General features: G+C 34.0%; 2 protein-coding genes and 2 non-coding genes across 6 annotated transcripts in view; 2 read left to right on the top strand and 2 right to left on the bottom strand.

Annotated features, from left to right (window-relative positions):
• LOC126972695 (protein muscleblind) overlaps nucleotides 1–14,840 on the bottom strand; it is a 147,511-nt gene that overhangs the window by 22,091 nt on the left and 110,580 nt on the right. The window contains exon 9 of one of the 2 annotated variants that reach the window (XM_050819592.1): nucleotides 465–474. The exons of the other annotated variant lie outside the window; for it this stretch is intronic. The gene's annotated coding sequence lies outside the window, so the exon portion shown is untranslated. Of the gene's footprint in view, nucleotides 1–464; nucleotides 475–14,840 lie in introns of those variants that run through there. 2 annotated transcript variants of the gene reach the window in all.
• LOC126972929 (U2 spliceosomal RNA) lies at nucleotides 1,059–1,251 on the top strand. The gene has a single exon (XR_007731221.1). It is a non-coding gene; the product is annotated as a U2 spliceosomal RNA (small nuclear RNA).
• Nucleotides 7,285–7,477, top strand: LOC126972936 (U2 spliceosomal RNA). Its single transcript, XR_007731228.1, has one exon. It is a non-coding gene; the product is annotated as a U2 spliceosomal RNA (small nuclear RNA).
• Nucleotides 7,844–14,840, bottom strand: part of LOC126972672 (golgin subfamily A member 1) — a 28,304-nt gene continuing 21,307 nt past the window's right edge. For both annotated transcript variants that reach the window (XM_050819556.1, XM_050819557.1), the window contains 3 exons: nucleotides 13,750–13,905; nucleotides 11,707–11,819; nucleotides 7,844–11,111 (listed from right to left, as the gene is read on the bottom strand). In XM_050819556.1, the coding sequence (XP_050675513.1) occupies nucleotides 10,931–11,111; nucleotides 11,707–11,819; nucleotides 13,750–13,905 (450 nt within the window). In that variant the 3' untranslated portion in view covers nucleotides 7,844–10,930. The remainder of the gene's footprint in view (nucleotides 11,112–11,706; nucleotides 11,820–13,749; nucleotides 13,906–14,840) is intronic.

Raw genomic sequence — 14,840 nt, 5'->3', positions numbered from 1 at the left:
GACGCTGTACAAAACCATCGTACGGCCCATACTGTCATACGCAAGCGTCGTTTTCGCGCACACCCGACCGAGCTACTTACGTCGTTTGCAAGTAGTTCAAAATAAATTCACGCGCATGGCAACCGGAGCCCCGTGGTTCATCCGAAACGTTGACCTTCACCGCGACCTAGAGCTTCCGACAATAGCTCAACACTTTAAAGAGATCTCGCGACGCTTCTTTGACAAGGCGCCTAACCATCCCAACATCTTGGTTAGGAAGGCATGCGGGTACACCCCCCTTCACCATAGTCTCAACCCAATAAGACGTCCCAGACACGTAACGGTAGACCCGGATGACGACATCACCATCGCGAACGCGACACCCACACAAACACCGACACAGACACGCACACACCGCCTTCGCAGGCGTAGGCGCGGTCAACCACCGCAAACCACTGGCAATCGTCACTCTGACGATGGCCAGCGGCCCGCACCCTAGATACACCACACATTGTTTTGATACCCGACGAGACGTTAGTCCTCGTCCTGTAATCGCTTCACTACACTCACTCACACACGGACTGACTGACGGACTGACATACACCACTTACACAATCACAAACACACTCCACAAACAGACACAAACACAAACATACATGCACACAAACATTTAAACTACGTACATACATACAAACACACATACACGCAATCATAAACACATACATACACACTTACATACATTACACAAAACATCACCACACTCGCCGGCGAATGTGTTGTTATCACCTTTCCATCTTTCATCTTCATTTTCATTCTCTCTCCTTCCCACAAGCACACAGCCGGTCTGAGGTTCGAGTCTCCTTACTGCTGTTGCGTAGTCTTTGCGGCCTCCACGGCCCACGTCCTACTTCGCTGTGAAAGCCAGAGCTGCTAACAGCACAGAGGAGGTTTTAGTCGGTATGGGGTGTCCGCTTGCGCGGACACTCGAGTCCGACATATTACGCCCCGTTCCGGGGCGTAAATACGTAACAGTATTTCCTCCTCTCAAAAAAAAAAAAGAAAAAAAAAAATGTATGGGTATCGCTTCTCGGCCTTTTGGCTAAGATCAAAGTGTAGTATCTGTTCTTTTCAGCTTAATATCTGAAAGTTCCCGCATAGCGGGACCAGTATATTAAACTGATTTTTGTAAAATGACGGGGTGTTAGGGGCTCGCTCCACTCCTGTCACTGGTCGGCCCGGCATTGCAGTGCCGCCGGGATTGGCCCATATAATAGAGAAAAGAAACTATTGGATTGAACAAAGTGTAACTAACTTTACCTGATACAATTATTTCTTCTGTGAATGTATAATCTGATTGATAATTTTATACAAAAAAATATGATATCGATTCAGGAAATTATCTTTAGTGACATAAGTTACTCTAAACTATTTACGTGACAGTACTAATATAATTATTATTATTATGTGTTTAGCCGTTAGCGTACGGACTAGAAATTTCGAAAATATCTAAATTTTAAATTAAATTATGCTTTGGACGGAGTTCGCGAGTAACGTGATCAACCATATCAAGTATGCGCTAGAAACAGTGTCTATAATAACAGAGTGAAAACTAATAATAATAATGAAACTTCGAAATATTTTACTTACGTATTATATTGTATTCAGAAACAAAATAGAGAAATATATTAATAATTATCTGTCATATAACTAAAAAATATACTCTACTATAATACTTGGCTTGAGTTACGCATTCTGTCTCATACGAGGTGGTTTACTGACTATCAATAATTAGTTTATTTAAAGGCCTACATTCAAAATACATTTCTCACTATAATATGGTGTGCTTACAGGTTTTACGGCTCTTTGGTGTTTTTATCTTAATCAAAATATTACAAGAGGCGAGATATGGTAATATCTCGATTTAAAAAAAAACACTAAATTAAAAGACCATTGTGCAACGTTATTTGCTATATTATTAACTACTAATTTTACTTTTAACGCAATATTTGAAGTTAAAAATTTGGTTTGGTGGACTCTTCCCGGTGTTCACCAAAATTTTCAATGCTAAATTTCCCTTCATTGATTTAGTATTAAACCTTTCGGGAGACGAAATCGACTAAATAACTAAAACGGCTGAACACGTGTCTTATCGGTTTACAGACAGACTAGTTTCAGACCGCAATATTGGGCGCGACCGCGAACCATCACTATCATCTCACCCAAACTTCACCTAACCCTGATGATGGACCTACAACAAATAGACGTGAGCTTAGCTGTTTAGTGACGTACGGTATTTTACTGTGTGGTCATGCTGCTGACATTGACATAGTGTCTGCTGCAAAAAAGAGCTGTTCGTGCTATATATCAGCTTGGTTATAAACAGTCTCTCAAAGAAAAATTTCAAGTATAAATATTATGACTGTTCATTTATGAAAATTTAATATACGTTCACAAAAATCATCACCTTTTTGCTCTTAATAGTGATTTTCATTATTATTACACTAGAAATAAGTGATTGCTTGTAACTAATTCTAGTAGGCTTCATAAGATACATATCTAATAATAGCTTTAAAGGTAAATGTATCCACTTTTAAGTCTCAGCCCCTGTTCAGGCATTATCTATAAAAAAAAAATGTTTTATTAAAAAATGGATCTGTCATAAAACCTATTACTCCACACCTCAATAACTTAATGATCGGACAGCCTGAGACTAGATTATGATTATTTTTATAGCAATAGCAATGACAGTATAATATTGTTTATTTTTATTAAAAGGAGCGCAAAAAAAATGCTGGGAGAGTTTCTTGCGCCCGTTCTTCTCTCTCAGAGCGCCATTTGTTTCCGAAGCGGTAGTATTATCTAGTATATTAGAAACGACGTGAAAAGGATTCTAAAGGAATCAATTTTAAGAAAATAAATGCCTTTTATTCAATGTAAAGACATAATAATTAGAAAAATTTTATTAGAAACAAATTTCATTAAATTCGAGTCCTTATCTCATGTAACGTCTTCTAAGAATATCACAAAATCTAAGCGATCAATTGAATTGAATTAGGTGGAAAAGTTCTTAAATTATATTTCGACACTCTCGACGCAGATGATGCTAGAAAATATGATGCTGCCATTGAATCTTGCAAAAAAAGACGAAAATGAAATTTATAATTTAATGAAAGGCAATATAAACATAATTAAATCCGCTAATAATACCTTTAATTGCACTGTTTATAATTTGAATCAAAATAAAGTAAAAATAAATTCTCAAATAAACCACATGAATAATATGTTAGTTTAATTAAATGAAAATTATAATCAGCTGATTTACATGTCACACATGAATAGTCTCCTTAGTATTATGGAAAGCTCACTTTTATCAATTTCAAACCTTATTTGCAACATTTTAAACTCTATTTTATTTTCTAACAGCAATGTTTTACATCCTCTCGTTATTAGCCCTGTATGTATTACGAACGTGCAAAACAAAATAAGTTAGTTCATGAACAAGCATTTCAGTTTTCCAGTTGAATTAAGTATAAAAAATATTCATATTTCAATTAATATTTCCACTCTCATGTCATACTGACGATAGATTAAACTACGCCATATTCGATAATATAGATAAATATCTCAAAATAAGCGTATTTTATTCTATTTGCAAGATAACCACCATATATTTATCCACAGACCGCAATGAATCCCATCTGTGAGACAAAACTTCACTGATATAAATTTAAGTCTTCCAATGGAATTTAATTCATAATATAGGATAAATTTATTTAAGAACAGGAATTTTTAAATTAAGTTCAACCTGCATTGGATACTAAAAAAACTATTTTAATTATTACCTAGCTCTTATCAGTCGGTATCTATTAAAAGTAAGTTAAATATTGATTTAGATTTAACAAATGATGATTGTTGCAACAAATAAATTTTATGTAAATTAATGCCTATGTTATCTCCTATTCATTTTAGCAATAAACTTAAACTTTGATAATTTAATGCACTCGTATATTATGGAGTTAAATAATTAAGAAAATGAAATTAATCTTGCTCAAAGACAGTCGTATTTGATTAAATACGGTCATATTATATATTATATTCCTATATAAAGTATTTTCTTGTAGCAGTAATTGTGTTATTCTTAAGTTACAAATTGTATAAATGTTTTCATAAATCTAATTCGTCTTCTTGTTGCCTACAGATTTATAATCAATGTTACACCAAAAATAAATCAAAAACTTCTAACTCTATACCCTCTTTTAATACTATAATATCATTGCTCTATACAAAATTCAATCGAATTTTGTAAACTGAATTAACAGAAAAGTCTTCTTCTAGTCATTTTGAAGACAAATCGATTAATCTATTAAAATCGAAATCAATCATTTATCCTTTTTGATCTAATTTAACTATTTTTAACATTTAATAATTCTAAGTAGTAAATATAATTTTTCCTTGTGTTTTTCTACTTCAGCTTAAAAATTATTGTATTAATAAATAAGTATATGACTTAAAATAAAAATTTGATTCCAATTTCTAATTTTATAATTTTTTCAACAAGTAACATAGAATTTAAATTTAAATTAATAATAAAGATATCTTATATCTTTATGAACATTTTCTTTTCTATTCCATATCTAGTTTCAAGATTATAATTAATAGCAACTGTAAGACCTCATCCTACAGGATAAATCTCAATTTAAATGAGGGAGGAGACCTTATTACAGTCAGCAAACTGCTGACCTAAAGATTTATTTTATTATAAAACCCCGACATTAGCGCTATTTCAATATTATTTATCTACAACCATCCTCTATTAATGATTCTGAAACAGTTAGCTTATTGCCAACATTAAAACACCCAATGTTCTAATAAACATTACATCATCCAAACGAGTGTTGTAATGTTGTACTGAATTTCATAACAACACTCCTATTTTTTTTTAAATCCTTCATGCTCAAAGAGTATTTACAGACAGCCACATTCTTATTGCTCGATGCGTGGTATGTGTATGAATTTCAAAAAAAGAACATTTTCGTTTACTCGCGTTCCACACTACCAAAACGCCGCGCGCCGTAAAAAAGTAGGCTATTCGAATCCCCGCCATTTTTCTTCGATATTTTTATTGTTTTGTTTACAAAAAATGAGCGATTCATTTTAAACGCTGTAAAAGAACATAATATGCACTAAACAAAATGTAAATTACTACTAAAATAAATAATTCTTTCATTAATACTTAGTTTATTTGTATATAATCAGTAATGGATGATATTAAATTACTGCTAGGACTGGCTGTTTTAATGTTAGCAGTAAGCTAACAGTTTCAGAATCTTTTAGAGGATTCATATTCTGGGTGTAGATGAAGTCTTGTATGCAACTGTTGATAATTAGGTATTAAAACACTCATGTGATACTATTATAAAACTCGGCTTCGCCTCGTGAGATAAATCCACATTCGTGTTTTAATACCCCTTATTACACAACAGTTGCATAAATAACTATTATTTATTTAATTAAATAGCGTTACATGCGACTTTGTTACTAAACAAAATTGTAGTACTAAATAATTATCACTTGCACCTCATAATAAGGCATAGCAATGAGCGACAGAGGGGCAGACATCAAATATTTTTTTCTCTGAGTATTCATTAATAGAATAGTAACTTTTTTCCAAAAGTAACTTTTTCACAGAGCTTATGATTTTTTTAATATTGGTTTCGGTGTTTAAGTGTTCTGGTAACTTATTATAAATTTTAACTGACATTGGGTAGGGACCGGAACTGTGTAATGTTAATTTAGATTTAGTTTGCGAAAGATTATTTTTATAGCGAGGTGTGTCGTGCCGGGGTACGGTAATGTAAGAATATTTAGTTTTGATAATGAAGTTTGTAGCTTTCTCTTTGTTTAATATTTGCAAGCACACGAATACATTTTTTCTGTAAAATAAAGAGTTCGTGTGCATCTACACTGTTGCCCCGCAGTATGACGCCTTAGATTTGCCACGCTTTTGTGTAGGCGTGGTAGGCTTGTCACTGCCGTTTTTAAATTTGTAGATTTCTTTCTCTTAAAGCGTATATAAATTGTGACAATTTTAATTTGTTTTTTTGAATGTGTGGTTTAAAATTCACATAAGAATCTATATTTATACCCAGCAGATAGAAATTTTGAACACATCCTAATTTTATTTTATTATATGTGGGAGTCGCATAACAGTAGGATGAGGACGGCTAGTAAACTTTGCGAAAAATCATTGCCGCTTAAATTTCACAAAAGTAAATAAAAAATAGCAATCAATTCGATACTTGGTTCTCACCTTTCATGTAAATAAGTAAATATAGATCGTGTAATTGTAACCTACTGCAATAGTTCCTTTTATTCCAATGTCCGACCTCTTAAATGGAAAAAACTAACCTTGATATTTTTGTGTCTTGATGGAAAATCTATTATGTTATCTTACATACCAAGTTTAGTAAAAGACAACTTTAAGAGTTATCAAATAGAAAGTGTTTGATTTTTTGGGATAGTAATGAGCTCATAATAATGAAGAATCCATACCATGTGCACGCATTTTCAAGAATTGCATTCATTTTAATGTGATTGAAAAAAAATAATGAACTTGCAGTTTTCCTTAGTCACCACTTTTAGAAAATAGTGCCACCAAATAGCGTATGAAGATAAATATTCATAGTTGTTGACTTTTACTCATTTCAAAGTAGGTACAAGCTATGGACTATTCACTTTAATATTATTATAATAGCGTCAATCCCATAACTATATTGACCGATGCGTCGGAGGACATTCATATAAAAGAGGAACAGAAATGGTCCCAAAATGCAACCCTGTGAAACCCCTTTTAAACCTTACCTTTAAGGCGGTCTTATTTCACTGCCATCAGCGTATGTTATGGTGATCGAAAGTTTCGTTGGTGCAGTTCAAACTCCTTAATGGTAAAAAACTAAAGACTAGTCTTCTGCTAAATGGATGAATAGCATATTATCCATAAAATTGAGCGCATCAAGCAATTTCTATTGAGTAAATTCTATTTGGCCTTCTGCTACATGGATGTCTAAAAAGACATCTACAACTGCTCTAGTACTGCGGTACCTACCTCATTGTTGAGCAATCTAGCGGTCCGTTTTGTTACTTATAGATTTTAAGAATTCCATCAGATGGCAGCTGTGTCTCCGATTTTCGTTAGTTAATATGGTCGCCCAGAGATGTCGTTATCACATCGTTAGCTCATTCTTACGACGCGCTATTGATATTCATTGGAAACTAGTGACTCCCTACAGTTTCGGATGTATGGGTATCGCTTCTCGGCCTTTTGGCTAAGATCAAAGTGTAGTATCTGTTCTTTTCAGCTTAATATCTGAAAGTTCCCGCATAGCGGGACCAGTATATTAAACTGATTTTTGTAAAATGACGGGGTGTTAGGGGCTCGCTCCACTCCTGTCACGGGTCGGCCCGGCATTGCAGTGCCGCCGGGATTGGCCCATATTATGTAGAAAAACATTCAATAAGATTTAATTAAGTGGGACCTTACCTGATACAATTATTTCTTCTGTGAACGTATAATCTGATTGATAACTTTATGAAAAAAATAAGATATTGATTCAGGAAATTAGCGTTAGTGACATAAGTTACTCTAACCTTTTTACGTGACAGTACTCATATAATTATTATTATTATGCGTTTACCGTTAGCGTACGGACTAGAAATTTCGAAAATATTTTAATTTTAAATTAAATTATGCTTTTGACGGAGCTCGCGAGTAACGTGATCAACTATATCAAGTATGCGCTAGAAACAGTGTCTATAATAACAGAGTGAAAACTAAAAATAAAGATACACAAATGAAACTTCGAAATATTTTACTTACGTAATATGTATTCAGAAATAAAATACAGAAATATATTAATAATTATCTGTCATATAACTAAAAAATGTACTCTACTATAATACTTGCCTTGAGTTACGCATTCTATCTCATACGAGGTGGTTTACTATCCATTACTTAATTTAGTTAAAGGTAGGCCTTCAAAATACATTTCTCAGTTTAATTTTTGTGTTTACAGAAGCACACCATGTGCTTCTGTAAACACCAAAGAGCCGTGTTTTACGGCTCCTTGGTGTTTTTATCTTAATCAAAATATTACAAGAGGCGAGATATGGTACCTAATATCTCGATTAAAAAAACACTAAAACAAAACATTGAGCAACGTTATTTACCGTATTCAGACCATTTCAAGTTAATGTTTAGTTTGGTGGGCTCTGCCCAGAGTTCAATGCTAAGTTCTCCTTTATTGATTTAGTAAATTATTAAACCTTTCGTGGGACGTAATTAACTAAATAATTGTCTTATCGGCTTAGATAGACCTATGGATATTGGGCGCAACCGAGAACTCATCTCACCCAACCATCACCTAACCCTGATGATGGACCTACAATTAAAGGAAGTGAGCTTAGCTGTTGAATTAATTAGGTGAATAATATTGAAATTGTTATAACAAAGCTTACTCTTTGGAGCTTTTGTACTTTTTCCCGGTATAAAAGTAAAGCTCTTGCTGTTAGACAGCCGATAAAAACAGCACAGGAATATTAGTTTAGTGTGCGTGCATTGCGCCAAATAGATGTTAGTTCTAAACTCAATTTTCTTCGAAGTTTTCACAGCTGTCACAGTCTATCTAGATTCTAGACGTATAAATGAACTAAGAGTGCCTCAATCAGTATTGAATGTATGACCTGGTGCTATTGAATAAATGTAGGCTTCAAATATTTGTATGCATGCCTCGTATGAGAAGATACGCACCTACAAACATAACACATATAAAAAATAAACTGTAGAATTAAAATATTCATCTTTAAAATACAACTGAGACTAGATAATACAAATATAATTAGACATACCTAATGTACAGATCTTATATTGATGATTTCTTTTCTTACAAAACATCATTTTACTTTGATTTAAAGGGAAGGGCAGTGACGTTATATCTGGCCTTTAATAGGTTTATATAAATATAAAATAAAAACATATTGACTAGCAACTGTAAAGGCGTATTATTAACAGCATACAATTTATCTATATAAATTATATTTATCTATAGATATATAAAATGTGTGTGTGTGTGTATTGTTCCCTATCGATTGTTTTCAGGCAATATTAAGATTAGCCCAGCAGAAAAATGGCTATGGAGGCTGTAATGTAAATTGATTTCACATACACCTGTATACAATTCACTATACCAACAAAAGCACGAAAACTTTAAAGTAAAACATAAAACTAAGAACTATAATATCACATAATCATATCAATACTGTAAAACATACACAATATCTGTTTTACTTTTCAAAATATAAAGCGTATCCCAGACAACCGCGAATAACGCCGGCGGTCCACCGCTGACCGCTTGATTGACAGTGATTAAGGTCGTACCTGTAACAGATGCGGTGGGAGTCTACATTTGGTATTTAGTAGTAGTAACACAGCACATGGTTATGAAATATAACTGCTCTTATAGATTTCTGCTCTGATACCGCATTATGAGTTGAAAAAAAAAGAATGTTTCACATAATATTGCTACATTTTGATTCTGAATTCATTTTAAGATGTAATGTATGATAATATTCAGATTTTTCCCTTATTTCAACAAAAATAATTATTGTAATCAACTGATTACGCCATGATAAACAGCCGCATTTACCACCGGTCGCAACGGCCTGGGACATGCTTCTACGTACACATTTTGGAATGCTTTAAGGAATGAGTACGTCTATAGCGTCACGACAAAACTCATACTACGTTGTAATGGCGTCTCACAAATTACCTATAAAGTTAATAATAAAACGCATATAATTTAATAATAACAACTGGAACGCGTGGTGCGCGCCGTGTGTATAAGCCCTAATATATTCGAAATTTTACATGAGCTATACAACTTTATAACTGTATAAAACGCACACCATTTACTCACACATTATTCGAGAATTATACACAGCACGACTGGTGAGAAACATATATGAAGAAAAAATAAATTGATTACATAATACAGGAAGTGGGAAGGCGAATACACGGGTCGGTAGGCGCTTGCGATCAACTAACGAAAGAGTCGTATAATCAGCGATAATATATCCACACTTCATTTGACAGGGAAATTTATTCAATAATTAAGTATTAGATCATTAGAAAATGATAGTTTCTCTTCAGTCATACTGTATATTTTATAGACGACAATTAATGTAGTCTTATTTTCGACTTCTTTAATGAAAACTGCTTTATCGCATTCTTCGAGTAAAGCTAAAATAATCGCCTAGGTCGTAGCGCACGCGTTGTGGCAAATCATAAAATTGGAGAGGAGTTTAGCCGATATGTCGTGCTCGTTCGCACTTACAGGCCTTATTTTATTCCGTAATGACACGCCGTGTGGCTAAAAATTGTATACAGTTTTGAAAATTAAGCATTTTGTAGCACTAATTTATTACATTAGAATCACCGTTTTTCACTCACATGATGATGTAACTAGTTTTTTATATCACACACTTGAATAATTGTTATCCTAGCGATGCCAGGATTACGAAGAGTTAAGAATCAATTTGGCTCCACTTGCCACAACACGAATCAACATTTAATTCCACATTACGGACTCTATAAAAATAATTGAAATACTGTTTTATACATAGGGGCGAAATTTAAGATAATTATATATATATTTGTTATGGCGCATTTGATGATAGGTTTTTAGGATTATCCGATCATTCATGCGAACCTGCAGAAGGCTACTTTTGCCCTTTGATAAATTATTTGCTCTTATATTTTCTTATCACCCGGCAATGCTAGATTTAATCTTAGCTGTAATTTAACAACTGTATTATGGAAATTAATGGTCTATATTTTCTAATATCTCTGCGGGGCACCAAGTGGTATTAGCTAAGTGGATGAGATCGTGGTGTGGAGTCAAGTGTTAAGAGTAGGAAACCAGGAGGAGACTCCAGTCCGCGGTCGGGCAGGCAACGCGGCTCGGAGAATTGCCTCTTCGTGCGCAGAGAGTCGTAGTAGAACGGCCAGCGCACGAGTTAGTTGCCGAGCCTCCAGCTCACGAGCAGTTAGGAACCGGAGCACCACGTGCTTCAGATACCTGCATCAACAAATTAAAATACTTTTATTCGAAATAGACTGCCTCAAACCTGAGAAGAACGGGCGCAAGAAACTTAGCGGACTTTCTTTTATAAAAATATGGATTACAATGTCTTACAAAAACATTTATAGTTAAAATAGCCTGAGGGTATTTGCTCCATTCCCAGTTTCTGAATTCATTAGGAAAATTATTAATGTTATAATAACCTTTATCCATCCACAAAAATGTTTATTAACAATTCTTTTAAATTTCGTAACACACATGTTTTGTACATTTTCTGGGATCATATTGTAAAAGCATACACATCGCCCTATGAAAGACTTACTAACTCGACTTAACCGAAAGAAATGTATGTGGGCAAACTGATGCGCGTGGCAACTTTCATAACCTGGAGAGCCAACAGCTCTGTTACGTCATGAGAGTAATCCATAAAAAAACGCAAACGCTAAGACATGCGGAACGCAATAGCTTCGACTTGCTTGGAATAAGTTACTTTGTACTCGGTTTCAAGTTATTATATTTTTGCCTAGGACTGCAACGATGGTTTTATTTTCATCAGTTTAAGTTTTGTTATTTTATAAAAAAAATAACTTACCTTCTACTAATGTCTTGTTCCTCCGCGGACGTGAGATCAGATTTACTGCTCTGTAACTCTCTCTGCAATGTCTTCTTCATGTCCGCTATTCTATTATCTAAAGTTTTTATTTTCTGAAACAATTAGAACCAATCAATCGACTATTTCAGTCCCAATATTTTGTGAGTACTGAACGAAAATATTGAACAACAATAAAATTATCGTAATCACAAAAAATGTTCGTTAAAACAAGCCAAACTCATATTTAATACAATATGTTCCCAAAAATATTACTGGAATGGCCGAATTTGTAATATATAGTAAATTAAAATGTAATTTATTTAAAATAAACTCTTATTATCGTAATAAACAGTCTCAATTTAAATAATGCCGTATACACGGGCCATGCAGGTCTCTCTCGGGAAGTGCCGGGAGAAACTTGTGTCTTCTATCGAGTCCTCTCTTGAGAAGGTCGCGGAATGGGGTAAATTGAACCTTGTCCAATTTAACCCCGAGAAGACTCAAGTTTGCGCGTTTACCACTAAAAAAACCCCATTTGTCGTATCACCGCTCTTCGACAACACTCCCCTAAAAGCCTCGCCTAGTATCGGAATACTGGGTCTCGAAATCTCGAGCGATTGCCAGTTCCGTGGCCATCTGGACGGCAAAGCCATATTTGCTTCGAAGAAGCTGGGCGTCATTAATAGAGAACGACAATACTTCAAGCCGGCCCACATTCTAGCGCTCTTCAAAGCGCAGGTCCGGCCACACATGGAGTATTGCTGTCATCTCTGGTCTGGCGCACCCCAGTATCAGCTCGATCCATTTGACCGCGTGCCACGCAGAGCAGCTCGAATTGTCGGGGACCCAGTACTTTGTGAACGGCTGGATCACTTGGCATTGCGTAGAGACGTCGCTTCATTGTGTGTCTTCTACCGCATTTATCACGGGGAGTGTTCCGAAGAGCTGTTTAACCTAATTCCTGCCGCCGAATTCCACCTTCGCACGACACGCCACAAGTTAGGATATCATCCTCACCATCTGGATGTGTGGCGGTCCTCCACAGTGCGGTTTACAAGGAGCTTTCTTCCACGTACTACAAAGCTGTGGAATGAACTTCCTTGTGCGGTGTTTCCGGGACGATACGACATGGGTACCTTCAAAAAAAGCGTGTACACCTTCCTTAAAGGCCGGCAACGCTCCTGTGATTCCTCTGGTGTTGCAAGAGAGTGTGGGCGGCGGTGATCACTTAACAACAGGTGACCCGTACGCTCGTTTGTCCTCCTATTCCATAAAAAAAAATATCTTACAGAACTGGGTATTTACCTTCTATCTCTAAATATTTACATATACCCCATTGTGCGTCAAATTACGAATAAAACTCATTCTTCTCAAGAGCATCTCACTACATAATTAGTAATCTTAAAGGCTTTCCTGATTCTTACCTGTTTAATACATCCACAAATTCTATCAGATCAAAAATTACTAAAAACTGGTTTAATGTGTTTCCCTAACTGTTACTATAAACATAATTGAACGTAGTGTTTAAATTCTCTTTCAAAAAAATAAATGTAATACCTATGTAATTATTAACATATTTTATATAATACTTGTATAAAAAAAAGAAGAAGATGTACCTGTATTAAGCTATGTGTTATTAGAAACAATATGCGAAAACTATTAAATGGTGTAAAATGTTCACACTATTGTATAGTAATTAAGTTATTGTAACACTGTTAGTTTTCCAAATAAAATAAAATAAAATCTCTCTTTTTTTAGTATCTGGGTAATATATAATGCGTCTCAGTGACCGAAATAATCGTTCTGTGATTTTTATGATAACTAATATATTTATATTAAGTACTATCAACTATCTTCGACTGGTCATAATTATTATTTGATATAATATATTATACAGTATTATGACTGGTGAGACATTAACGATATTTAAGTAGAGTACTGGACAATAAATGAAGCCCAATTTCCAACGATACTATATATAGTATAAGCATATTGTACCGAATCCGTATAGTAATCAAAATAAATAGTATGATTTAAATTTACCTTATTTTTATCACAGATTTCATCTTGTAAATCTTGTATAGTCTTTTTAAGCGTACTGTCACTAACAATGAACTCTTCTATCTTACTCCTGAGTTGCTCAATCTCTTTGTTTCTGCTTTCTTCACTCTCCTTTATCAGCATACACGTTGCCTGATACTGAAATGTTTCACCAATCTATTGTAATACAATACATATTGTAATGTTAAGAAATATGAAAGAAAACAAGATATGAGGAAACTAGCCTACCTAAATAAGTTTTGTCTACCTAAATATAACAATGTATATGGTAAAAGAACCTGTAACTATGTATTACCTAGGATATTAAATACATTACCTAATGATCTAATAGATATATATCTGCAAAATAAAAATTTCAAAGTAAGGCTAAAAAAATACTATCTAGAAGTTAATAACCAGGAATACCTATGATGTTTATTTTTAATAATACTACTATATGTTATATTAAGTCTTAAGTAATTAAAACAATTATTGTTCTTTCTTACTTTCATTAATTATATTAAAACGTTAAACAATAACACTTATACTATGTCGGTTTTGAATATTTTTATCACTTTGGCAGATTTCATCAAAATTATCGTTACTGATAATGCAATATTGTTGTTTTTCAACAGGTCGTTTTTGTACATAAGTAAGAAGCTGCAAGGTCGCCGCTTACAAATTAAACCTCTACTTTCAACAACATTAATCAATTACAAAGAGTCAATTTTTGCGTGCTTATTTCATTTTAGAACATTTAATACTATATTTTAATAGATATAGACATTATTACTGGTTATTATTACTGGTGATGCTGACTGCTGACATATGAGCGGTGATCACAAACCATCATCTAACTCCAAACAAAATTTAATACATATTAATTTTTTATTATTAGATTCGTAATATGAGACCAGATAAAGCGATCTACCCTAAGTACCCTGTGTTTGATTCGCTCATTTTCTGAGCTCTTTTTAATACAATATACAATATTGTACCTACTGTCATTGCTATTGCTTGGATATTCAGCTGTGGAGCAGTAGAACTTACGACAGAGCGATTTTTTTAAATAAAACATTTAAATTTATTTGTAG

Source organism: Leptidea sinapis, chromosome 27 (assembly GCF_905404315.1).
Source record: "Leptidea sinapis chromosome 27, ilLepSina1.1, whole genome shotgun sequence".
In the NCBI taxonomy this organism is placed as follows: Eukaryota; Metazoa; Arthropoda; class Insecta; order Lepidoptera; family Pieridae; genus Leptidea; species Leptidea sinapis.
This window is presented reverse-complemented; position numbering and strand designations above follow the sequence as displayed.